The sequence below is a fragment of the Haliotis asinina genome, chromosome 9 (genome assembly GCF_037392515.1).
Source record: "Haliotis asinina isolate JCU_RB_2024 chromosome 9, JCU_Hal_asi_v2, whole genome shotgun sequence".
In the NCBI taxonomy this organism is placed as follows: Eukaryota; Metazoa; Mollusca; class Gastropoda; order Lepetellida; family Haliotidae; genus Haliotis; species Haliotis asinina.
Window position 1 is genome coordinate 65,610,589 of NC_090288.1, and position 27,345 is coordinate 65,637,933.

The 27,345-nt window shown below is 39.5% G+C and overlaps 1 protein-coding gene across 2 annotated transcripts in view; it reads left to right on the top strand.

The window, feature by feature from the left end:
- The window catches only part of LOC137296803 (protein Wnt-5a-like), a 206,788-nt gene that overhangs the window by 148,580 nt on the left and 30,863 nt on the right, over positions 1-27,345 (top strand). For both annotated transcript variants that reach the window (XM_067828662.1, XM_067828661.1), the window contains exons 2-4: positions 5,437-5,553; positions 6,234-6,490; positions 23,064-23,356. In XM_067828662.1, coding sequence (XP_067684763.1) covers positions 5,468-5,553; positions 6,234-6,490; positions 23,064-23,356 — 636 coding nt within the window. In that variant the 5' untranslated portion in view covers positions 5,437-5,467. The remainder of the gene's footprint in view (positions 1-5,436; positions 5,554-6,233; positions 6,491-23,063; positions 23,357-27,345) is intronic.

Sequence of the window (27,345 nt, forward strand, 5' to 3'; positions counted from 1 at the left end):
CGTGCCTGTAGTATAATGTACCTGACTGTATTTTGTAATATATAGACATACTTCTGCATCAAGTGCCTGTAGTATAATGTACCTGACTGTATTGTGTAATATATAGACATACTTCTGAATCAAGTGCCTGTAGTATAATGTACCTGACTGTATTGTGTAATATATAGACATACTTCTGCATCAAGTGCCTGTAGTATAATGTACTTGACTGCATTGTGTAATATATAGACATACTTCTGCATCACGTGCCTGTAGTATAATGTACCTGACTGTATTTTGTAATATATAGACATACTTCTGCATCACGTGCCTGTAGTATAATGTACCTGACTGTATTTTGTAATATATAGACATACTTCTGCATCACTTGCCTGTAGTATAATGTACCTGACTGTATTTTGTAATATATAGACATACTTCTGCATCAAGTGCCTGTAGTATAATGTACCTGACTGTATTTTGTAATATATAGACATACTTCTGCATCACGTGCCTGTAGTATAATGTACCAGACTGTATTGTGTAATATATAAACATACTTCTGCATCAAGTGCCTGTACTATAATGTACTTGACTGTATTGTGTAATATATAGACATACTTCTGCATCAAGTGCCTGTAGTATAATGTACCTGACTGTATTTTGTAATATATAGACATACTTCTGCATCACGTGCCTGTAGTATAATGTACCTGACTGTATTGTGTAATATATAGACATACTTCTGCATCAAGTGCCTGTAGTATAATGTACCTGACTGTATTTTGTAATATATAGACATACCTCTGCATCACGTGCCTGTAGCATAATGTTCCTGACTGTATTTTGTAATATATAGACATACTTCTGCATCAAGTACCTGTAGTATAATGTACCTGACTGTATTTTGTAATATATAGACATACTTCTGCATCACGTGCCTGTAGTATAATGTACCTGACTGTATTGTGTAATGTGCAGACATACTTCTGAATCAAGTGCCTGTAGTACAATGTACTTGACTGTATTGTTTAATACATAGACATACCTCTGCATCACGTGCCTGTAGTATAATGTACCTGACTGTATTGTGTAATGTACAGACATACTTCTGAATCAAGTGCCTGTAGTATAATGTACTTGACTGTATTTTGTAATGTACAGACATACTTCTGAATCAAGTGCCTGTAGTATAATGTACTTGACTGTATTTTGTAATATATAGACATACTTCTGCATCACGTGCCTGTAGTATAATGTACCTGACTGTATTGTGTAATGTACAGACATACTTCTGAATCAAGTGCCTGTAGTATAATGTACCTGACTGTATTGTGTAATATATAGACATACTTCTGCATCACGTGCCTGTAGTATAATGTACCTGACTGTATTGTGTAATGTGCAGACATACTTCTGAATCAAGTGCCTGTAGTACAATGTACCTGACTGTATTTTGTAATATATAGACATACTTCTGCATCACGTGCCTGTAGTATAATGTACCTGACTGTATTGTGTAATGTACAGACATACTTCTGCATCAAGTGCCTGTAGTATAATGTACCTGACTGTATTGTGTAATATATAGACATACTTCTGCATCAAGTGCCTGTAGTATAATGTACTTGACTGTATTTTGTAATATATAGACATACTTCTGCATCACGTGCCTCTAGTATAATGTACCTGACTGTATTTTGTAATATATAGACATACTTCTGCATCACGTGCCTGTAGCATAATGTACCTGACTGTATTTTGTAATATATAGACATACGTCTGCATCACGTGCCTGTAGTATAATGTACCTGACTGTATTTTGTAATATATAGACATACTTCTGCATCAAGTGCCTGTAGTATAATGTACTTGACTGTATTTTGTAATATATAGACATACTTCTGCATCAAGTGCCTGTAGTATAATGTACCTGACTGTATTTTGTAATATATAGACATACGTCTGCATCACGTGCCTGTAGTATAATGTACCTGACTGTATTGTGTAATATATAGACATACTTCTGCATCAAGTGCCTGTAGTATAATGTACCTGACTGTATTTTGTAATATATAGACATACCTCTGCATCACGTGCCTGTAGTATAATGTACCTGACTGTATTGTGTAATATATAGACATACTTCTGCATCAAGTGCCTGTAGTGTAATGTACCTGACTGTATTTTGTAATATATAGACATACCTCTGCATCACGTGCCTGTAGCATAATGTACCTGACTGTATTTTGTAATATATAGACATACTTCTGCATCAAGTACCTGTAGTATAATGTACCTGACTGTATTGTGTAATGTACAGACATACTTCTGCATCAAGTGCCTGTAGTATAATGTACCTGACTGTATTTTGTAATATATAGACATACTTCTGCATCACGTGCCTGTAGTATAATGTACCTGACTGTATTGTGTAATGTACAGACATACTTCTGAATCAAGTGCCTGTAGTATAATGTACCTGACTGTATTGTGTAATATATAGACATACTTCTGCATCAAGTGCCTGTAGTATAATGTACTTGACTGTATTTTGTAATATATAGACATACTTCTGCATCACGTGCCTGTAGTATAATGTACCTGACTGTATTTTGTAATATATAGACATACTTCTGCATCACGTGCCTGTAGCATAATGTACCTGACTGTATTTTGTAATATATAGACATACTTCTGCATCAAGTGCCTGTAGTATAATGTACCTGACTGTATTTTGTAATATATAGACATACGTCTGCATCACGTGCCTGTAGTATAATGTACCTGACTGTATTGTGTAATATATAGACATACTTCTGCATCAAGTGCCTGTAGTATAATGTACCTGACTGTATTTTGTAATATATAGACATACTTCTGCATCAAGTGCCTGTAGTATAATGTACCTGACTGTATTTTGTAATATATAGACATACGTCTGCATCACGTGCCTGTAGTATAATGTACCTGACTGTATTGTGTAATATATAGACATACTTCTGCATCAAGTGCCTGTAGTATAATGTACCTGACTGTATTTTGTAATATATAGACATACTTCTGCATCACGTGCCTGTAGTATAATGTACCTGACTGTATTGTGTAATATATAGACATACTTCTGCATCAAGTGCCTGTAGTATAATGTACCTGACTGTATTTTGTAATATATAGACATACCTCTGCATCACGTGCCTGTAGCATAATGTACCTGACTGTATTTTGTAATATATAGACATACTTCTGCATCAAGTACCTGTAGTATAATGTACCTGACTGTATTGTGTAATATATAGACATACTTCTGCATCAAGTGCCTGTAGTATAATGTACCTGACTGTATTGTGTAATGTACAGACATACTTCTGAATCAAGTGCCTGTAGTATAATGTACCTGACTGTATTGTGTAATATATAGACATACTTCTGCATCACGTGCCTGTAGTATAATGTACCTGACTGTATTGTGTAATGTACAGACATACTTCTGAATGAAGTGCCTGTAGTATAATGTACCTGACTGTATTGTGTAATATATAGACATACTTCTGCATCACGTGCCTGTAGTATAATGTACCTGATTGCGTTGTGTTATGTACAGACATACTTCTACATCAAGTACCTGTAGTATAATGTACCTGACTGTATTGTGTAATGTACAGACATACTTCTGCATCACGTACCTGTAGTATAATGTACCTGACTGCGTTGTGTTATGTACAGACATACTTCTGCATCACGTACCTGTAGTATAATGTACCTGATTGCGTTGTGTTATGTACAGACATACGTCTACATCAAGTACCTGTAGTATAATGTACCTGACTGCGTTGTGTTATGTACACACATACGTCTTCATCAAGTACTTGCATTATAATGTTCCTGACTGTACTGTGTAATATATAGACATACTTCTGCACCAAGTACCTGTGGTATAATGTACCTGACTGCGTTGTGTTATGTACACACATACGTCTTCATCAAGTACCTGCATTATAATGTTCCTGACTGTACTGTGTAATATATAGACATACTTCTGCACCAAGTACCTGTAGTATAATGTACCTGACTGCGTTATGTTATGTAGAGACATACTTCTGCATCACAACTACCAGGTAAGAATAGCAGGTTAAAGATCAAACTTTCCCCCTCTGTGAACACGTGGAATACCTTTATAGCGTGACCTACTTTCTTCATGGTAGAAGTTGGTAGGGCATGTTCAAAACGATAGGAGGGCAACAGTATCTGTCGTCACCCTCTCTCCGCCACTCCCCCTTTCTTTCCCCGCCCACACTTCGCTGATCATTCTGCGTCTTACGTCATCTCTCGCTAGCTCGTGGGATTATCCTAATCCGATTCGGGATATTACAACACTTAATCTCAGGAAATGAATTAAGATGGACTTAAACCCTTGATCTACACTTCACCTGGTTGCGTAGCCCACGAAACAGCTTGCTGTTTGACAAGGCGAGCCGTCTGTTACCTGTCATAAACACAGGAAGTATTACTTTTCTTTTTCCATATTTTATATACTTCCATATTTGATATTATCACATATTTCACATTCATACATACTTTTTATACATACATAATGTATATACTCACAAATATAATGTACATCCAAATGTCGACTAATGACCACATTATGAATTGCATAACATTAGTATTCGAGTTACGGCGTGTTACAGTACATTGTTTGACCTGGGTTGTTTGAGACGAACACCGTGGTCACTTCACATTGACTGTGTGTAGGTGTATACCAACCTAAATACAACCACCTCATTTTATTCACCTCAATAATTTGTGACATTCACAGACCCATAACACCGGTCTTCAACAATGTCATGCTTCTTATTTCATGTAAATAGCTTTCTTATTGACAAGAGACAAGTTTTGTCAAATATGAATATCATATACTTATCATGTCATTACGGAGCCCTCTTGCGGTTTATGACTGGCCCCGTTGACTGTGTTGTGCTGTGTTGTGCTGTGGCCACGCTTGGCGGGGAGGGATAGTGAGGCGAGGAGACGGGGGGCTCTGCAACGCTCTGGAAGTTATGAAAGGGGATCTGAGCGTTGAAACGACATGCAAGGCTGAGGAGGAGCGACTTGTCTGGGGGGTACCCGAACAAAGCCTTCGCATTTATATGGAATCGCCATTCATTTCTTAGCTGTGCCAAGATTGAAATTTTAATCATGTTACGGTGTTAGGAAGGACCAATGAGAACGCTTGCCGTATTTGATTGACAGCTGGTCGTTTGCTGCTTTCAATCATGTGAGTGAGGAAGCAGCACTATGCACGGTGTTCAGGCTGTGGCGAGCAATCTCAAAGTGGAGACAAGGGGCTTGGCGAGGAAGTTCCCTGAAGATGCCAGCATTTGGGGGTGATGGTTACCATTACAGCAATTCAAAGGCATCAGAAACTCTAGGAATCTTTTCTTCTCTCTCCTTCAGAAAACTGGATTATACAACAGTGCTATGAGCGATGGCTCGACGCCGCTGGTGGCACCGTGGGGTCCTCTTGCTATGCTGCCTTCAAGCAATGGTCGTCTCAGCACTGGACATGTGGTGGTATGTATAACCAGATTTCCATTCATCCCGTTCTCTTTCCCCACAGCTAAATACTTCTAGACGGGGCAGAAAACACCATCTATCCCTTGCCGAGATTTCAGTAGTTGTGTGGTGTTTTATCGATGTTAATATCACCCATAGCATTCTGCATTGAATTCGATAGCGGTGTTAGGTAGGGGTGTGTGACTGGGTATGTATTACACGGATCAACTAAGATAGTTAATCTCAAAACCGAAAACCATTCGGGTTGGCCAACACCTCAGTTCGTTATTTCCACACATCATTCTCTGAGTGTTATTTGTGTTTTTCGCAGTTTTTGTTGTAATGTAAGAGGCCTGGTTGAACTTTGAAGACCAAGCTGCCATATTTAATACATAGTCACCATACTTCCGTGAAATGTGAGAACACATCTTACATTGTGTTATATTTTACACAGTGTTCTATCTTACACAGGATTTACATAATGTTCCATAGTGTTCTGTCTAATAGTTTACTGTCTAACATAGCTTGTCCCATCTTACCACACTGGAAACACGAACCCACTGTCAGGTGTGTAATCTCCGCATGGAGTGGTTGTGTGAGATTTACCTTCACCCTGCCAGATGTTCGTGTTGTCGGCTTATATCGGCCTTTCTGTTGTTTCATGATTGTTTGGAGTAATCAGATTCTCCGTTCTTTAGGAATCTGGGCGTCCGGCCTTTCGACACGTGGCGGAACCCTCAGTTGTACATCCTGGGAGCTACCCCTCTGTGCACCCAGTTGAAGGGCCTCTCCGCTGGACAAACTAAGTTTTGTCAGCTCTACCATGATCACATGCCCAGCATAGGGCGAGGGGCCAAGATGGGAATCGGAGAGTGTCAGTATCAGTTCCGGTTTAGAAGATGGAACTGTAGTACAGTGGACGATACATCGGTGTTCGGTCCTGTTGTTGCCATTGGTGAGTACATGCTCGAACCCCTCAATATTAGATCTACATTTCCAGTGTTGTGTGTACACAGGGTGACGAGGTAGGGGGCCTGGTTTATGTTGGGGTGGGGTGTATTTAGGCAATGTGTCTTATCATGCTCCCATTTTAAAATTACCTTACAAGTTTTGCAGTTACAAAAACAACGTATGTTTTGTAAAATACTACGTTAAGCGTTCCTTTAAGAAATCCCTTGCTTTCCGAGAAATGATTATATCCCTCAATACGAAGATCTATTAACGATTTGTAAATATGAAGATAAACAATATCGTGTCCTTCGAAAGACAGGCTATTTTCAGTGATATATTTGAATATCTTAGAATAAGTTGAGAAATGGTGTAAAAGGAAGAATACAATAACAGGAGATATTTTTGCAGGTACTCAATTATACATCCGCTTATAAATCAAATACTACAAGACATATTGTTGTAAATTCAGGTACATAATAGTTTATGGATTCAGCGATAGGAAAACCGACAGTTACACATCCTGTTAGGAAGCTGAATGTCAAGTGCATAGATTTGTAAATGCTTACAATAGCACTACCACCTGAAACGAGGTATTACCATACAAATGTCTCAAACTCACAGTACAAACATATAGAGAGAAGTAATGTATAACATTAACAAAGAGTTTGGTACTGCAGTCCTGTAGGAGCGACACGTTTTATGGATTATCTTATAATCTGTAATCACCGATGCTATTTACATGAAGATATTTCGTTATAACATGTAATCAGGGATGTTATTTACATGAAGATATTTCGTTATAACATGTAATCAGGGATGTTATTTACATGAAGATATTTCGTTATAACATGTAATCAGGGATGTTATTTACATGAAGATATGTCGTTATAACATATAATCAGGGATGATATTTACACGAAGATATTTCGTTATAACATGTAATCAGGGATGTTATTTACACGAAGATATTTCGTTATAACATGTAATCAGGGATATTATTTACATGAAGATATTTCGTTATAACATATAATCAGGGATGTTATTTACAGAAAGATATTTCGTTATAATATGGAAGATGTTTGAGTTTTTAACCAGCTATAGTTATCATCCTCTAGACAGTATAACCAGCCACATAATCAGTGTGTGGCACTTCTCCCTAAATACACGCACACGTACACAAACGTACACACTGAAACGTGTCAGATATATCTACCTGTCTAGTAACTACCTGTTACAGACCAGACAAATCTACCTGTCTAGACACTACCTTGTAGAGACCAGACATATTTACCTGTCTACAGTAGACACAACATCACACAGACCAGACATATCTACCTGTCTAGACACTACCTCACAGGGACCAGTGATATCCACCACTTTAGACGCTACCTTATAGAGACCAGGCATATCTACCTGTCTACAGTAGGCCAACATCACAGAGACCAGACATATCTGCCTGTCTACAGTAGACCAACATCACAGAGGCCAGGCATATCTACCTGTCTTCAGTAGACACAACGTCACAGAGACCAGACAAATCTACCTGTCAAGACACTACGTTGTAGAGACCAGACATATCTACCTGTCTACAGTAGACACAACGTCACAGAACCCAGACATGTCTACCTGTCTACAGTAGACACACTATCAAGGAGACCAGACATATCTACCTGTCTAGACACCTACCATACAGAGACCAGACATATCTACCTGTCTAGACACTACCTTAGGGGGACCAGATACATCTACCTGTCTAGAAACAACATCACAGAGACTAGACATATTTACCTGTGTAGACACTACCTCACAGAGACCAGATATATCTACCTGTCTAGACACGACCTTACATAGACCGGTCATATCTACCTGTCTAGACACGACCTTACATAGACCGGTCATATCTACCTCACATGCAGGGATCAGATGTATCTAATGTACACAACACAATCTAAATAATGTATTACTATATTTAATGTACACAGCACAATCTAAATAATGTATTACTATATTTAATGTACACAGCACAATCTAAATAATGTATTACTATATTTAATGTACACAGCACAATCTAAATAATGTATTACAATATTTAATGTACACAGCACAATCTAAATAATGTGTTACTATATTTAATGTATTCAACACAATCTAAATAATGTATTACTATATTTAATGTATTCAACACAATCTAAACAATGTATTACTATATTTAATGTACACAGCACAATCTAAATAATGTATTACTATATTTAATGTACACAGCACAATCTAAATAATGTATTACTATATTTAATGTATTCAACACAATCTAAATAATGTATTACTATATTTAATGTACACAACACAATCTAAATAATGCATTACTATATTTAATGTATTCAACACAATCTAAATGATGTATTACTATATTTAATGTACACAGCACAATCTAAATAATGTATTACTATATTTAATGTATTCAACACAATCTATATAATGTATTACTATATTTAATGTACACAGCACAATCTAAATCATGTATTACAATATTTAATGTACACAGCATAATCTAAATGATGTATTACTATATTTGATGTACTCAACACAATCTAAATGATGTATTACTATATTTAATGTACACACAACACAATCTAAATAATGTATTACTATATTTAATGTACACACAACACAATCTAAATAATGTATTACTATATTTAATGTACACAGCACAATCTAAATAATGTATTACTATATTTAATGTATTCAACACAATCTATATAATGTATTACTATATTTAATGTACACAGCACAATCTAAATAATGTATTACAATATTTAATGTACACAGCACAATCTAAATAATGTGTTACTATATTTAATGTATTCAACACAATCTAAATAATGTATTACTATATTTAATGTATTCAACACAATCTAAACAATGTATTACTATATTTAATGTACACAGCACAATCTAAATAATGTATTACTATATTTAATGTACACAGCACAATCTAAATAATGTATTACTATATTTAATGTATTCAACACAATCTAAATAATGTATTACTATATTTAATGTACACAACACAATCTAAATAATGCATTACTATATTTAATGTATTCAACACAATCTAAATGATGTATTACTATATTTAATGTACACAGCACAATCTAAATAATGTATTACTATATTTAATGTATTCAACACAATCTATATAATGTATTACTATATTTAATGTACACAGCACAATCTAAATCATGTATTACAATATTTAATGTACACAGCATAATCTAAATGATGTATTACTATATTTGATGTACTCAACACAATCTAAATGATGTATTACTATATTTAATGTACACACAACACAATCTAAATAATGTATTACTATATTTAATGTACACACAACACAATCTAAATAATGTATTACTATATTTAATGTACACAGCACAATCTAAATAATGTATTACTATATTTAATGTATTCAACACAATCTATATAATGTATTACTATATTTAATGTACACAGCACAATCTAAATCATGTATTACAATATTTAATGTACACAGCATAATCTAAATAATGTATTACTATATTTAATGTACACAACACAATCTAAATAATGTATTACTATATTTAATGTACACAACACAATCTTAATATTGTATTACAATATTTAATGTACACAACACAATCTAAATAATGTATTACTATATTTAATGTACTCAACACAATCTAAATAATATATTACTATATTTAATGTACACAACACAATCTAAATAATGTATTACTATATTTAATGTATTCAACACAATCTAAATAATGTATTACTATATTTAATGTACACAGCACAATCTAAATAATGTATTACTATATTTAATGTATTCAACACAATCTAAATAATGTATTACTATATTTAATGTATTCAACACAATCTTAATAATGTATTACAATATTTAATGTACACAACACAATCTAAATAATGTATTACTACATTTAATGTATTCAACACAATCTAAATAATGTATTACTATATTTAATGTACACAGCACAATCTAAATAATGTATTACTATATTTGATGTACTCAACACAATCTAAATAATGCATTACTATATTTAATGTATTCAACACAATCTAAATAATGCATTACTATATTTAATGTACACAACACAATCTAAATAATGTATTACAATATTTAATGTATTCAACACAATCTAAATAATGTATTACTATATTTAATGTGCACAACACAATCTAAATAATGTATTACTATATTTAATGTATTCAACACAATCTAAATAATGTATTACTATATTTAATGTATTCAACACAATCTAAATAATGTATTACTATATTTAATGTACACAACACAATCTAAATAATGTATTACTATATTTAATGTATTCAACACAATCTAAATAATGTATTACTATATTTAATGTATTCAACACAATCTAAATTCGTGAACAAAATTACTACTACTATTTTGTTTTAGATATGATTATATTTAAGAATCTCAAATAAACTCATTTGTTTATCAGCGCTTTAATCACAGGCTTTGGACATTGGTACAGATAAACATTGTACAGATAAACATGGTACCGATAAACGTGGTACACTGAGAGGACAACATTCAGTGTTTAAGTTCTCAGTGACATCAGAACCCTGCTTCTTAAATATCCTGTCACAAGAAAAAAGGATTGTGAAATCAGAACCCTGCTTCTTAAATATCCTGTCACAAGAAAAAAGGATTGTGAAATGGATGTTGTATACTTAGAGGAGAACGGCTCTCGATAATAGTCGTTTATTACAATTCCCATTTTCAGTGCCAGACTTTAAGCTAACCCAACAAATAGTTGGATAACAATGCTGCTGACACAACACTGTCTAAGTCAACACGGCAATAGCCCTTGTAATCCACACAACACTGTCTTAAGTTATCACGTTATCACATATGATGTATACAACATGATACCCGTAACTATCGTATTATTCCTTGAAATGCACACTCCCCAATCTGTACCTGTACTGTGTACAACATTTCATTCATTTTACACGACACAGTCTAGACGGATTATTGCGTATTCTAGATGATTTTAATGAATTTATCACGCTGTATATTGAGACCACACAATATGCCTACGTAAAATGTTGTTTTTTATGCAATATCATGTACACAATCTACATATAAAATACATTAGTCCATCTAATAAACGACATATAATTCATAATATATTACAGGTGTTGCACAATGCATTGGTATAATATGCTGCATGTAATGTAGAGACCAGTTTACACAATCAACCTACATGCTTCATTATTCCTTGTAATGTGAACATCGGAGTGTATGTATGTGTTATTGCATTCACTGTAAACAACACAGTCATCCCCCTCCTTTATGGTTCTCTGTAACATACTGTTTGCATCAGTGGTATAGTCTCAAGTATGTTTACATCAGTTGTGTGGTCACATGTGTGTTTACATCAGTGGCGTGATCACAAGTATGTCTCCATCAAATGTATAGTCTCAAGTATGTTTGCATCAGTGTTGTGATCAGAAGTATGTGTACATCAGTGTTGTGATCACAAATATGGTTATAACAGTGGTGTGGTCAAAGGTATGGTAACATCAGTGTTGTGATCACAAGTATGTATACATCAGTGGTGTGGTCACATGTATGTTAACATCAGTGTTGTGACCCCAAGTATGTATACATCAGTTGTGTGGTCACAAGTATGTTTACATCAGTGGTGTGATCATAAGTATGTTTACATCAGTGGTGTGATCAGAAGCATGTTTACATCAGTGGTGTGATCACGAGTATGTTTACATCAGTGGTATAGTCTCAAGTATGTTTACATCAGTTGTGTGGTCACATGTGTGTTAACATCAGTGGCGTGATCACAAGTATGTCTCCATCAAATGTATAGTCTCAAGTATGTTTGCATCAGTGTTGTGATCAGAAGTATGTGTACATCAGTGTTGTGATCACAAGTATGGTTATAACAGTGGTGTGGTCAAAGGTATGTTTACATCAGTGGTGTGGTCACAAGTATGGTTATAACAGTGGTGTGGTCAAAGGTATGTTTACATCAGCTGTGTGGTCTCAAGTATGTTTATATCAGTGATGTGATCACAAGTATGTTTACATCAGTGGTGTGATCACAAGTATGTTTACATCAGTGGTGTGATCACAAGTATTTTGTTCAACAATCTTTGTGTACATGGTAGGACATTTTCTGTCGATGGTATAGTTGCTGCATCTTCATCTCCTTATTGGACCTCGCATTATCTGGCATTCCCGCTCATTACTGTCGTCTGCTTCCAACATCAGCGAGCTTCCTTCACGCAGATATTGGTAACGTAAATATTATTGTAATATTACATACATGTTACCGATGGGACATGAAGGTTTCATGTTGATGTTATAGACATCGGAACATTTTCCAAAACAGATTTGTGGTTTCTCACAACATATTTGTTTATGTATGGCTCGTCTGATGATCGTCTAGGAAACGTGTTAGCATTAGTCTTGGGGTTAACCGCATTCATAAACATTTCATATTCGCTGGTTTGTAAACAGAATATAAACACTGACATGGACGCCTTTCACAGAACCTATATTCCCTTCTCTAATACGTTAAACATGGCATGTCAAAGTACTCAATAGGCACTACGGTATTTCAGTACAGTAAATATGTTCAGTGTCAACCATGTGTACGGGTGCTCGTCCAGAAAGTCGAGCGTGTGACGAGAACTATTACTTGGATATTTAAGGATGACGCGGTGTATATGGAACAATATCTCTACAGATATTTTACAGAGATAAAAGTATGATGTACTGGTTTTAATAATTAAAACGCTCAAACATTCTTGCGCCATCCTTCAGTCAATCCCTGTTGATACACACCCGTGGTCATGTGTTTATCTGCACAGTCAAAACAATATAAATCTTTCAGAACATATTTCATAATACGCTTTGCCGGAACACATGCCTTGGTAGTGACGTCCATTTGATTCCTATTTGATGCAGTGTATACAACAACAGACGACCCAGCCTGCACCCCTCCCATCAAATCCTGCTTTGTCCGTCCTTGCTGGATCTCGCTCTGTCCCCATCACAGTGCAGTTATCAGGAACGTTTGATTGTAAGATTTGGATGGCCTGTTTAGCTTGCTAGAATGTCCTGGCACCACTGGTATTGTACAGTAGCTGTTTAAATTATCCGAGCACCAGGTTAGAGGTCGTTAGTTGGACATAAACTAGTATTTGCAAATGTGTCGGGATAAAACCACTCAAGGGGGATGTTTATGAGAAACGGTAATCTTCCCTCAAACATTAGAGGTAAAACCGTGTATAGTACACTGGGAGTATGACGGGGCTGAGCCAGGAGAGGGAGACAGCGGTAGCTGTGGCTGTAAATATTTCTGTTAACGATAGGACCTTGAAAGCTCTGACATGGTTGTCAGTGGTACCTTGGAGATAAATGTAGCGTCCACTCTGTAGCTCACCGACAACCTTAGTAGATCCAAGGGTTACTCAGTAGGGCAACGTGAACACATCAATTTGTTCTAGTGGAATTCATCCTAAATAAATATTTTGATGAGTCATACTTATACGACATGTATTAATGTTCCTTTGTGCCAAACAGAACACTGTCCACTGTTAATATTCAGACGCCATTACACAGACGCATGTACACAGAAGAAGTAGTACATGCAAGCTAGGAAATGATATAAATTTGTTCCACATTAAATGGCTATGTTACATGACTTTTATGCTCAGAAGAGACGGGCTGTATTTCAAACATATTTTCACATAGCAGTTTTCGATATGCGAGGAAGTTTATCCCCAGACAGAAAGCACGTCTGTAGTTCCTCACACTGGCCTGACTTGGCCGGACTGCCCGCAGCTTGTTGGTGGTCACTGAGCGGGAAGCAGGGTGAATTCAAGGAAAATGGTCACATTCGCAAACGTGTTAACCTAGGCGCTCTTCATTAGCAAACCGACATTTGAAAGAAAGGTGTCTCTAAACATCACTGAAAACTTTCTTTCCTTTCAAAAATTTACTTGCCGTAAGAGGTGACTAACGGGGTCGGATGGTCAAGCTCGCTGACTTGGCTGACACATGTCATCACTTCCCAACTGCGCAAGTCGATGCCCATGCTGTTGATCACTGGATTGTCTGGTCCAGACTCGATTGTTTACAGACCGCCGCCATATAGCTGAAACATTGCTGAGTGCCGCGTAAATCTAAACTCACTCACTACCTCGCACCCAATAATTTAACTGGCTCATTTATGCTTTATAAAGTCACGACTGACACCAAACTTCAACCGAAAATTACTAGATCGGCTTGTTCCTGTGACCGGTATTCACATCATTCATTCCTTAGTGTCTTTAAGTATGTTGAGAAACATCCTTGTTATTGGCAGGTGTGATCCAGCATACATTTACATGGTACCGGTTTACGTACTGTTTAGCGACATCCAGAGGCCAGCAGGGTTTTGACATACGATACGTTAGAAATCGACCCTATGTGTATCTGTTTACCTGAGGACCGGCTGTACTGCCGCTACACAATGGTGTATTGTCGTTACAACAAACCCTGTCACATAGTAAACATTTCCAGTTCTAGGAGGCCGACATGGAACGAGCGACGATGCATAGAAACATGTGCAGGTCGTGGCATATGACATGTGTAAAGGTTGACACAATTGTGGAATTACAAACTTGTACAAAAAAGAGACACACAATACGAAGAAAAACAATATGGTACCGTGGATAGCTAATTTCTAAATACACTTACACATGTATCATCGGTGTGAAATAGCTACTGTCCGAAAATGCGAATATACATTTTTAAAAGAAGCTGTATTTGAGACAGCTGCATGGTACGGAGGTCCTCTGAGCCGGCGTCCATCCGCCAATCTTCATTTGATAAACAGAGACAATGGGTACCCAGAACTAACCCAGAAAAGTTAACAGGAGGTCAAGAATGTTATATTTCCAAAACAGGATACGCCGATCCTTAAAACATATCCTCAGGCTAAATCTAACCTCAATTAAACACGTTTGAGACGCTCGTAGCGCTTTTAAGATCATGGACGCCCTCTAAACATCAGCCCTTCAAGGGGTTTCCAATCACTCGTCAGGCGGACCGCATACCGCTGAACGGTGGCGAGACATTCACACCTTTCCTTCCAAATCACTATCCTTCACAGTTTGTTCTCAACCTTCCGATGAATTCACTGTTAGAGAAAGACTCAACTTCGAGACCTTTGCTTCCTCCCGAGGGCGATTTCGCGTTTACTATTCACTTGTGGGGAGACCTAAGCTTTTAATACTGTTTGCTTAACGCCTATAGACGCTTTAGAGATTGTTTGCTGGAAATTAGACTCCCCTGGTCGCTTTCATTCAATATTCGAGATCGAAAGGAAGAAAAGGGTTAGCCAGAGGGAATATCATTTGCGAATTGCCACTTTACTTTGTCCCATTCATTTGTGATGTTTCTGGCTTGTTTAAGGGGTATTCATTAACTATCCACAATATCGAAACATTTGACTTTGGTATGAACTTGCAGGGTGAGGTTCGTCAAAAGGCGATGTGACGAGTAATTGAGCTGAAAGCATTCATAAGAAAAAAAAATGTATAGCTTTCAACATTAGTGTTTGATATGTACGAGGGTTAGCTGTTCCTAAAAAGAATTCACGTGGTTAAATAAGACCCGTTTATACCTGATTAACTCGGACTGTTGAAGTTGGAATACCTCTTCTCGCTGTCTACTTGATATTGATAAGTTCAATATTCTCCTCCGATAACCAGTCCATATCTAGTGTAATAAGTTCGATATTCTCCTCCGATAACCAGTCCATATCTAGTGTAATAAGTTCGATATTCTCCTCCGATAACCAGTCCATATCTAGTGTAATACGTTCGATATTCTCCTCCGATAACCAGTCCATATCTAGTGTAATAAGTTCAATATTCTCCTCCGATAACCAGTCCATATCTAGGGTAATAAGTTCGATATTCTCCTCCGATAACCAGTCCATATCTAATGTAATACGTTCGATATTCTCCTCCGATAACCAGTCCATATCTAGTGTAATAAGTTCGATATTCTCCTCCGATAACCAGTCCATAGTGAATGTAATAAGTTCAACATTCTCCTCCTATAGTCAGCTTATAAGGGGTGTAATAAGATCATCACAAATTGATAACTGGCGAGCGAGTGTAATAAGATCATCACAAATTGATAACTGGCGAGCGAGTGTAGTAAGATCATCACAAATTGAAAACTGGCGAGTGAGTGTAATAAGTTCGCAACAAAGCATATCTGGCGAGTGAGTGTAACAAGGGGATATCTGGCGAGTGAGTGTAACAAGGGGATATCTGGCGTGCCATTATGAAAGCAATACGGTTATGCTGCAATAACTCGCCCCAGGTAATATGAGATTTACTTTATTCCTTGTCAGTCAACCACATTCTCTGAACAGCATAAGCCTAATAGTTGGAGAAATAAACATCTCTTAACCCATGGAAACTAGGCATTGCCGTCAAAACATCAGCAAAAACATTTGCTATACATTGCGGAAAATGAGCTACAAAATTTCCACTAATAGATTTATTCGAGTCTTCTCGGGCTTTTTGTTTTCCTAATATACTGAATCGCTCATCACTGGGAGTTCAGTTGAGTAGTAATGGCGTAACCTGTGCCCCTGTAGATGTTCCTGTAGCACCCCCCGAGCGCCTAACGTGGATAATAAAGGTTGTTTTATGACCGTCGGCTTGTAGCGTAACGGTAGCGAGATTCACTGCTGCAGAAGCCAACAGGAGCAGGTTTCCTGACACTAACACCACGCTATGTCTTGACTTCTCACCAGTGTTTATGATGATTGTTCCAGTGTTTTATAATTGAATGGGTGCAGATGGGTGAATAGATGTCACTTACCTGTGTGTAGCTACTTGTGTGTAGCTGCTACTTGCCCGTGTGTAGCTACTTATGTGTAGCTGGTACTTGCCTGTGTCTAGCTACTTATGTGTATCTGTTACTTGCCTGTGTCTAGCTACTTGAGTGTAGATGCTACTTGCCTGTGTCTAGCCACTTGTGTGTAGTTGCTACTTGCCTGTGTCTAGCTTCTTGTGTGTAGCTATTACTTACCTATGTAAAGCTACTTGTGTGTAGCTGCTACTGACTTGTGTCTAGTTACACGTGTGTAGTTGCTACTTGCCTGTGTTTAGCTAATTGTGTGTAGCTCCTACATGCATGTGTGTAGCTACGTGTGTGTACTTGCTAATTGCCTGTGTAGCTACTTGTGTGTAACTGCTATTTGTCTTTGTGTAGTTACGTCTGTGTAGCTGCTACCTGCCTGTGTGTAGCTACTTGTGTGTAACTGCTGCTTGCCTGTGTAGCTGTTTGTGTGTAGCTGTTACTTGCCCGTGTGTAACCACTTAAGTGTAGATCCTACTTGCCGGTGTGGAGCTACTTCTGTGTAGCTGTTAAATGCCTGTGTGTAGCTGCTTTTGTGTATCTGTTACTTGCCTATGGGTAGTTACGTTTGTGTACCTGCTACATGCCTGTGTGTAGGTGCTACTTGCCCGTGTGCAGCTACTTGTGTGTAGCTGCTACTTCTCTGTGTGTGGCTACTTGTGTGTATCTGCTACATGCCTGTGTGTAGCTACGTGTGTGTTGCTGCTACTTGCCTGGGTGTAGCTACTTGTGTGTAGATGCTACTTGCTTGTGTGAAGCTTCTTATGTGTAGCTGGTATTTGTCTGTATGTATCTTCTTGTTGCTACATCTATGTTTAGCTACTTTTGTGAAGCTGCTACTTGTTTGTGTGTAGCTGCTACTTGCCTGTGTGTAGCTACTTATGTGTAGCTGGTACTTGTCTGTATGTACCTATTTATTTGTAGCTGCCGTGTGCTTATGTGTAACTATTTCTGTATAGCTACTACTTGCCTGTGTATAGCTGCTACATGCCTGTGTGTAACTACGTGCATGTAGCTGTTAATTGCCTGTGTGTAGCTACCTGTGTGTAGCTGCTATTTGCCTGTGTGTAGCTATTTGTGTGTAGCTGGTACTTGCCTGTGTGTAGCTAGATATGTGTAGCTGCTGCCTGCCTGTGTGTATCTACTTGTGTAGCTCCTTCCTGCGGCACCGTGTAAGGCGTACGTCCACGTCATGTGTTTGTGATGATACACATGCCGTGCTCTGATATGTCGAATCTGTCATCACCAAACAGGCCGCGGATTGGCGTCTTGTCCAGTATACCAGCTAAGAAAATCCCCTTATTTACAATGCCCTCGCTGAACATAGCCTTTACTGAATCCTCTTCCTAAGTGTTCCTGCCTCATCCTAGCATTGGAAACAGCTGGTGAAGTGATAAACGTTGCCTTGATGCAGGTCGACGTCAGGCGCGGAACATGCACATCACTTGCAGTGCGATACAGATGCGATGGGGCAAGTGGACTCGGATTATAATAGGAATATGGTTTAAGCGTTCTCTACCGCTGGTGGATGTCATAGTATACGTAATTCGTTAAGCAGGTTCCCTTTCTGTAAGACGATGTTGCAACGTCGAGGAGAAGTTAACGATGATGGCGGTGTAGGTTTTCTACATGACGCAATCCCTACGACCTTGACCTTAATCATGCGTGGAGAGAATTCTTATTTTACGACTGTCGTGGCTGATTGTATTAACGTTGAATCGCCGACAACGTCTCTTCTTCAAATGGTAGCCGGGACTTTTAACACCATTGCCCAACCTTAGTTGGCGCCATTGTAAATGACCTTGATCATCCGGTTTCATGTCTTTCTACACAAGGTCGGTCTGATCTCATGGCGACATTGGAAGTACTGATATGTCTGCTGACGCCCATCACTCCCAAGTTCCAGTGCCCTCCAAGTGGTCTGCTTCATGGCGGAACAGGCAGTGTATGAGAGTTATTTATTTATTGTACAAACTTAGGAACTGAGAAAAAGATCATTTCCCCCTGTAACACACGTGTCTCTCTGTAACGCAACATTTCCTCCTGTAACGCACGTGTCTCTCTGTAGCGCAACATTTGCCCCGTAACGCACGTGTCTCTCTGTAACGCAACATTTGCACCTGTAACGCACGTGTCTCTCTGTAACGCAACATTTGCCCCGTAACGCACGTGTCTCTCTGTAACGCAACATTTGCACCTGTAACGCACCTGTCTCTCTGTAACGCAACATTTGCCCCGTAACGCACGCGTCGCTCTGTAACGCAACATTTGCACCTGTAACGCACGTGTCTCTCTGTAACGCAACATTTGCACTTGTAACGCACATGTCTCTCTGTAACGCAACATTTCCCCCTGTAACACACGTGTCTCTCTGTAACGCAACATTTCCTCCTGTAACGCACGTGTCTCTCTGTAGCGCAACATTTGCCCCGTAACGCACGTGTCTCTCTGTAACGCAACATTTGCACCTGTAACGCACGTGTCTCTCTGTAACGCAACATTTGCCCCGTAACGCACGTGTCTCTCTGTAACGCAACATTTGCACCTGTAACGCACCTGTCTCTCTGTAACGCAACATTTGCCCCGTAACGCACGCGTCGCTCTGTAACGCAGCATTTGCACCTGTAACGCACGTGTCTCTCTGTAACGCAACATTTGCACTTGTAACGCACATGTCTCTCTGTAACGCAACATTTGCACCTGTAACGCACGTGTCTCTCTGTAACGCAACATTTGCACCTGTAACGCACGAGTCTCTCTGTAACGCAACATTTGCACCTGTAACGCACGTGTCTCTCTGTAACGCAACATTTGCCCCGTAACGCACGTGTCTCTCTGTAACGCAACATTTGCACCTGTAACGCACATGTCTCTCTGTAACGCAACATTTGCCCCGTAACGCACGTGTCTCTCTGTAACGCAACATTTGCACCTGTAACGCACGTGTCTCTCTGTAACGCAACATTTGCACCTGTAACGCACGTGTCTCTCTGTAACGCAACATTTGCACCTGTAACGCACGTGTCTCTCTGTAACGCAACATTTGCACCGTAACGCACGTGTCTCTCTGTAACGCAACATTTGCCCCGTAACGCACGTGTCTCTCTGTAACGCAACATTTGCACCTGTAACGCACGTGGCTGTTATGTGAAAAGAAAATACCCAGAGACGGCGTCACCAACATGGCGCTTACTTTGACCATTGATATTGGATTGTCGTACTTGTGCCATCATAATGTAAAATATCACACACACACTGTCACTCAAAGGTATGTTTTCCCCTGACTCATAAGCTTCTTGCAGTCACCTTATAGGAATTCCTGACGGGGCTAGTATATGATTACACGATGCCATTTAGAAAGTGGTCAAATGCAACATATGTCATATTTGGGATTTCACTTTCTTAGTAAAGTACAAATTCTAGTACTTTTTTCGGTTGAGTCCCATCCGGGATTCGAACCCGCACCCTCAGAGTCAGGCACCTAATCGCCAGCACACAAAGTCAGCCGCCTAGCCCGCTCAGCCACCGCGACTTCCACAAAATGAAAGTCGGACAACTGGTAGACTAGACTGCGTACTTTGTGTACCCCTCTGATGAGTGGAAATTGGCACGGCTCCCATGGCCGAAGCTATGATTACACGATGCCATTTAGAAAGTGGTCAAATGCAACATATGTCATATTTGGGATTTCACTTTTCTTAGTATATGTGGAAGTCGCGGTGGCTGAGCGGGCTAGGCGGCTGACTTTGTGTGCTGGCGATTAGGTGCCTGACTCTGAGGGTGCGGGTTCGAATCCCGGATGGGACTCAACCGAAAAAAGTACTAGAATTTGTACTTTACTAAGAAAGTGAAATCCCAAATATGACATATGGGGCTAGTATAATCAACCTTTACATGGGAAAATAATTTTCCTTCTATTAGGAGCGTGTTACTGGAATGAAAAGCGAAGATTTGCTTTAATATTGAATATTGACCCTAATTTGACCCCTGAAGGTCAAGGGCGTCGAGGTTATTGAAAGATTTGATAGAGTTTTTGGCAAAATGTCAGTGCACGGGTTTCAATGAATGGATGTCGAGGGAAGACATCTATTAATATTGTCGGCAATGTATGCGACCGCAGCAATACCTATCTACCCATACGTCAGTGAGCTAACAACGGATTGTGTTTCACAACAGGCAATGCTCAGTCATATAGAAATGGTGAAACAGGCGATAGGTATGAAGATCTCACGGTCGTTAGTGTGAGACGTCATGAGACGTGTGGAGATATCACATTAGTTAGTGACAGACACCATGATATATTTCATACATATCTCTGTATTATAAGACATTTTTGGCGGTGATGAAGTAAAACTGAATACATTGTGTATGGGATGCTGACCGCTGCATGTCTTGAGGTCACTGTGCACAGATAGACATGCTTATCTAAGGCTCTCGCCAGTGGAAGTGAAGCGTAAGTTAAAATGTGCATTCTTTATACGTGTATGAAGTATATGGTGAGTATATTCACATAGCATGTAAAGGCAGCGCATTGATGTATACTATTATCTACAATCTCGTTGGCCATACAGACTCACGTCAAATATCAGGTATTGTGCTGGCTGAATAGATATGCAATGAAATGTTCACGACCCGCAGAGCAGCGAGTCGGCCTGAACATACCATAGAAAAGTCTCGGACAGACATTCATTTGGCACTCCTCTTGCGTGCGACGTTTAAGCCATTGTGGGTATAATTGTACGTTTTACTGTGAAAGGAAACGCAATATTAAACTACTTTACAATTGTATATTGGAGATAATTACGGGTTTAGAATACACTTAAGCCCTGCCGAAATGAAGATGATATATATCATGACTTTGTGTTAATGTTGGGTCGTGCTTTCCTTCAAGATGGCCTGTTTGGTGCTGCACGCTCTCGTGGCTTCAATTACTTTTCAACATTGGGACAGGATCATTAAGGTGAAACGCTTCACCCTGTGGGCCGACCGTCATGGTAGACTTCACAACCACCTGACAACCATTATTGTTTGATGACAGTATTCGAATACTGTACTTGAACTACCCACTTTAAATCGGACACTTAAACTACCCACTTTACCCGACCCTTTACTTAAACTGTTCGATTCAACTCGAACTCTTTACGTCAACTACCTACTTTAACCCGAACCCTTTACCTAAACAGCCCAGTTTAACTCGAACCGGTTACCTGAACTGTCCAGTTTGACTCGAACTCTTTACTGAACTGTCCAGGTTAACTCTAACCCTTTGCCTGAACTGTCCAGTTTAACTCGAACACTATTTATACATATTCTTGACCATAATGTCAGTCTTACATCAAAGGGCATAAATGAAACGCCACTGTCAATATTACACTACAACAGATATGTTTGACGGTATTGTCCAACAATCCCGAGATGTAGTTACCTAAGAATGTAGCCATCCGTGACCATCATTTCATTCAGTTCTGTGTAGCTGTGACCTAGGCAAGGCGCTGTTACTGTTACTGTTAGGAAGTGTGTTGTGTACAATAGTTCTTGAAATACTAACTTGTGTTATATTGTTGGATATTGTTTAAATTAGATAAATTGTTTTTTGTTTCAGCTAGTAGGGAAGCGGCATTCACGCACGCAATATCTGCCGCAGGTGTGGTCCACGCCGTGAGCAGGTCGTGTCGGGAGGGCGAGTTGGCGAGTTGTGGCTGCAGTCGGGCCAGGAGGCCAAAAGACTTGAACCGAGACTGGATTTGGGGTGGCTGTGGAGACAATATAGAATATGGCTACAGATTCGCTAAGGCCTTCGTTGATGTTCGAGAGAAGGAGAAGAATCATCCTCGCCATTCTAGAGATCTTGCCCGGATGATAATGAATTTGCATAATAACGAGGCTGGGAGAAAGGTAAGGAATCTTACTTGTTTTACTGAGGACATAATGGGAACCTGTTGACCTTATAGAGTCATAGTTGATTACTTGTCTATATGTTGACAAGTAACTGACACCATTGTTGGTCTTAGAGTGAGTTTATCTCCCATGTTGTATACATCGTGGTTTCACAAGAACGCCAGTGAACCACACACTGCGCAACATTTAATTATTTCAACATATACGTGAGAATCTAAAACATAAAGTAAGAATCACACGGGGATATGTGTGCAGCGGCGGCAGCAGCCAAATACCCCCCGGCTGAGTCAGCAGCAATGGTTTCCACATCCGAGAAGTAGCATCCGGGAGCTCATGCTTACTCTCTGGAGATTTGAAATGTAATTGAAGTAAATTGACTTTCATCTAATTTGGAAATCACTTTCTGGAAAATGAAACTGCGTTATCTCATTAAGAACTTTACTTGTTTGGGTTGTAGAACCCGAGTTCACTTTGTTGGAAACTGTAACCACTGGTTGAGACAAAACAACATTACATTGGCGGTTCTAGGACACGAATGGAACTCACTTTTTTCCTTGTTTTTCTTCATCTTTGACATTCAAGAAACACGTGTTGTACAGCACCTCCTATTCCCCCCGGGGGAGCTTTCCCTAGAGCTACGGCGAATTTACGAATACTTATCCCATTTGGAAACAAATCGTTGTCATGTGTAGATCAGTAAATTGGAGCGGCGAAGGGCTATAAATGTGTAGTAAGTGCCCAAATTGCACCTAGATGAGCCAAAACCCATTGAAAAGTTGGAATGCTGAAACGAAACGTCCTTCTTTAAGTATATATTATCTACGACCCCATAAGATGTAAATCAAGACGCAGAACAAGGAGGAACAGAATTACTTGTGAAAACGATAGCAATCGCATTTCTCGCTGTTTTATGTAGAAAACAGACAGGCATTTTGCCTCGTGGGGAAATTCAGATTTCTTTGCCAGCCAGTGGAGAGGTCCATGGACTGAAATTTAAGATGTGGGGAAAAGGGTAAGATGGCGACAGTTTTTCAAAATGCCTTATCCATCACTGTTTACTCCTCAACTCTGAATGTTGTAGGCTGGCTACGGTTGTGATAGTTTTGCAATATATGCAGATTTATTACGTGGAAAGAAAATAAGCAAACTTCAAATTGGGGATTGTCTAGCCCCTGGCAAACATCCCTCAGCCTTGGTGCTAGACCCGCCGTCTGATCTGCAATACGTCTGTGGGTAATGAAGCTCAAGAGTAACAAAGCGGGGCATATCTCTCGAAACCTGTTGTTGCATTTGTTGACAGATGGACTTGGTTTTCCATTAAGCAACACCCCTCTTGTGAGATCAACTGCCTCGTGATTTATTGGGAAGAGACGAGCGTTGCTCGATCATAGTAGAGTAGAACATCGAATTCCTTTTCATACCAAACACATCAAAGTTAAATAATGTCGGTCCGCGAAAGTTTTGATCTTCATACAAAGGGTATTGTTATTTGAATAGGTTTTAAGGGGGGTGGAGAAATCGGAATAAATTTTCTGTCAGTAATTTGTTCTCGTGTGTTAGTACAAAGATGTTGTTGACAGGCTATGTTAGCCTAAGCGCCGATCCTTTGAAGAATGCGGGTGCGACAAATTTATTGTCGATTTCGAATCGATATGAAGAACGACTGGAATTGATTAAATGCAGGTGGCTAACTTGGAAAATATACACTGTCAGTATACTTACACGGGGGCTTTTCTTGGGGCGACACGAATTAGTAACTCGTTTCTTGTCCCATGGGATAACATCACCACCGACTGCAACCTGACCTCAACTGTATTCTCGAATCATCAGATCCTCTGTAACACTCAGAACAGGTTTTATGTCTGTACTCCCGTCATCTGTCCCCAGGTCCCACATCCCCTCAGGTCTTTCATCCCGCACCAGGCCCTTCATCTCAAGACCTTCATCTCCCTTGAGGTCCTTGATTTCAGGGTCTTCCAGGTCCTTCATCCCCCTCCAGGTCCTACACCTCCCTCCAAGTCGTATACAGTCACATTAAGCCATGATCACGTTCATCTGTCTCCAGGCCCTTCATCTCCCTCCACGTCCTTCATGTCCCTTTTCAGATCCTTCCTCCCCCTCCAGGCCCTTCATCTCCCTCCACGTCCTTCATGTCCCTTTCAGATCCTTCCTCCCCCTCCAGGTCCTACAACCCATCGCATTAAGACCTAGCCACGTTCACACGGAGTCACATTTAGCCCTGGCCGCGTTCAGCCGAGTCACATGTTATGTTCATGTCATGTCATGGCCAGTTCAGCCCGTGTCACGTTCAGTCCATGTCACGTTCAGCTCAAGCCACGTACAGCCCCTATATCCGTCTCTGTGTCTCCCCACATCCCTCCCACGAATCCCCTTCTTTACAGACACGTGTTCGTCTATATGATTGATGGTTGCCATGTTGAAGCTGTGCATGACATATAGCAGTGTACACACGTCACTACTTCAGTCCTAATGGAGGAGATTCATCATTTCCATCTCACTCCAGAAACCTGCCTACACTTGTCCCAAAACAAAATCCCAGTGTGCCCATAAACTATTTCTAGGGAATATTCGTGTTCCACAACAGTATCATATGTTGATATTTAATGTGGTTTATCATCACTAGTTCATTTTTTAGTTTAGGTCAGGATCATGTAGCAACGAGCAGTTTGGTTACAGAGATGGGAACACTCTCCTGCAAGTCTTTTGTAATGGCTTTTCCAAATCATTAATCGGTGAAACCAACGTGCCATATTACAGCAATCAGCAAATGTTCATTTCCATGACAACACTGACGTCACATGGCAAGCTTTCATTAAAATGAAAAGTATCATTTCCTGAAAGTAAACCTACTAAATATTTGACGCGCTAATCTGGTTATAAAAGGATGTTTGAGATGAAGCTTGTTACCGTTATGGTACTAGAGTTATCACCACCTGCTGGTTAAGAGACGTATAATCAACTACCCGTTGGAGGGCGTTATCTAGAATATGTTTGTAATCCTTGACAATGCAGAACGATTCCGTGTTCACCCCGACGTAGCAGAGGGCTTTGTTTCATTGCTTGAATCTGTTCTGTACCTTTGTTTCATCACATAAAACTGCACTGTACCTTTGTTTCATCACAAACCTCTGTACTCTACCTTTGTTTCATCACACAAATATATAATGTACCTTTTTTCCCTCACACATGACTGTACTGTACCTTTGTTTCATCACACAAATATATAATGTACCTTTTTTCCCTCACACATGACTGTACTGTACCTTTGTTTCATCACACAAGGCTCTATTGTAGCTTTGTCTTACCATAGACTGTACACTTACCTCGGAAACACCCGACTTTACTGCATGCTTGTTTTATCACCCACTGCCAGACACTTCAACACAAGGTTACACAGGTGTTTTACTACATTGCTTGTGAAGGGAAATAACTCATCAAGCTGTGCACTGACCCACAAGTACCAGATATTGTTGCCTCAGCAGTGGTGTCTGTGGTGCGTAAGTGTTACCCCTAGCCACAAACGTAAGTGTTACAGTTAGCCACAAGCATAAGTGTTACCCCTAGCCACAAACGTAAGTGTTGTCCCCTAGTCACAAGCGTAAGTGTTGCCCCTAGCCACAAGCATAAGTGTAACCCCTAGCCACAAGCGTAAGTGTAACCCCTAACCATATGCGTAAGTGTTGTCCCCTAGCCACAGGTGTAAGTGTTACCCCTAGCCACAGGCGTAAGTGTTACCCCTAGCCACAGGCGTAAGTGTTACTCCTAGCCACAAGCGTAGGTGTTACCCCTAGTCACAAGCGTAAGTGTTACCCCTAGCCACAAGCGTAAAACTTTCTCCTAGCCACAAACATAGGTGTTACCCCTAGCCACAAGCGTAAGTGCTGCTTCTTGTCTCATACGAAAGTGTTGTTTCTAGCCTCAGTCGAAAGTATTACTCCTAGTCATAGATGTAAGTATTACTTCCA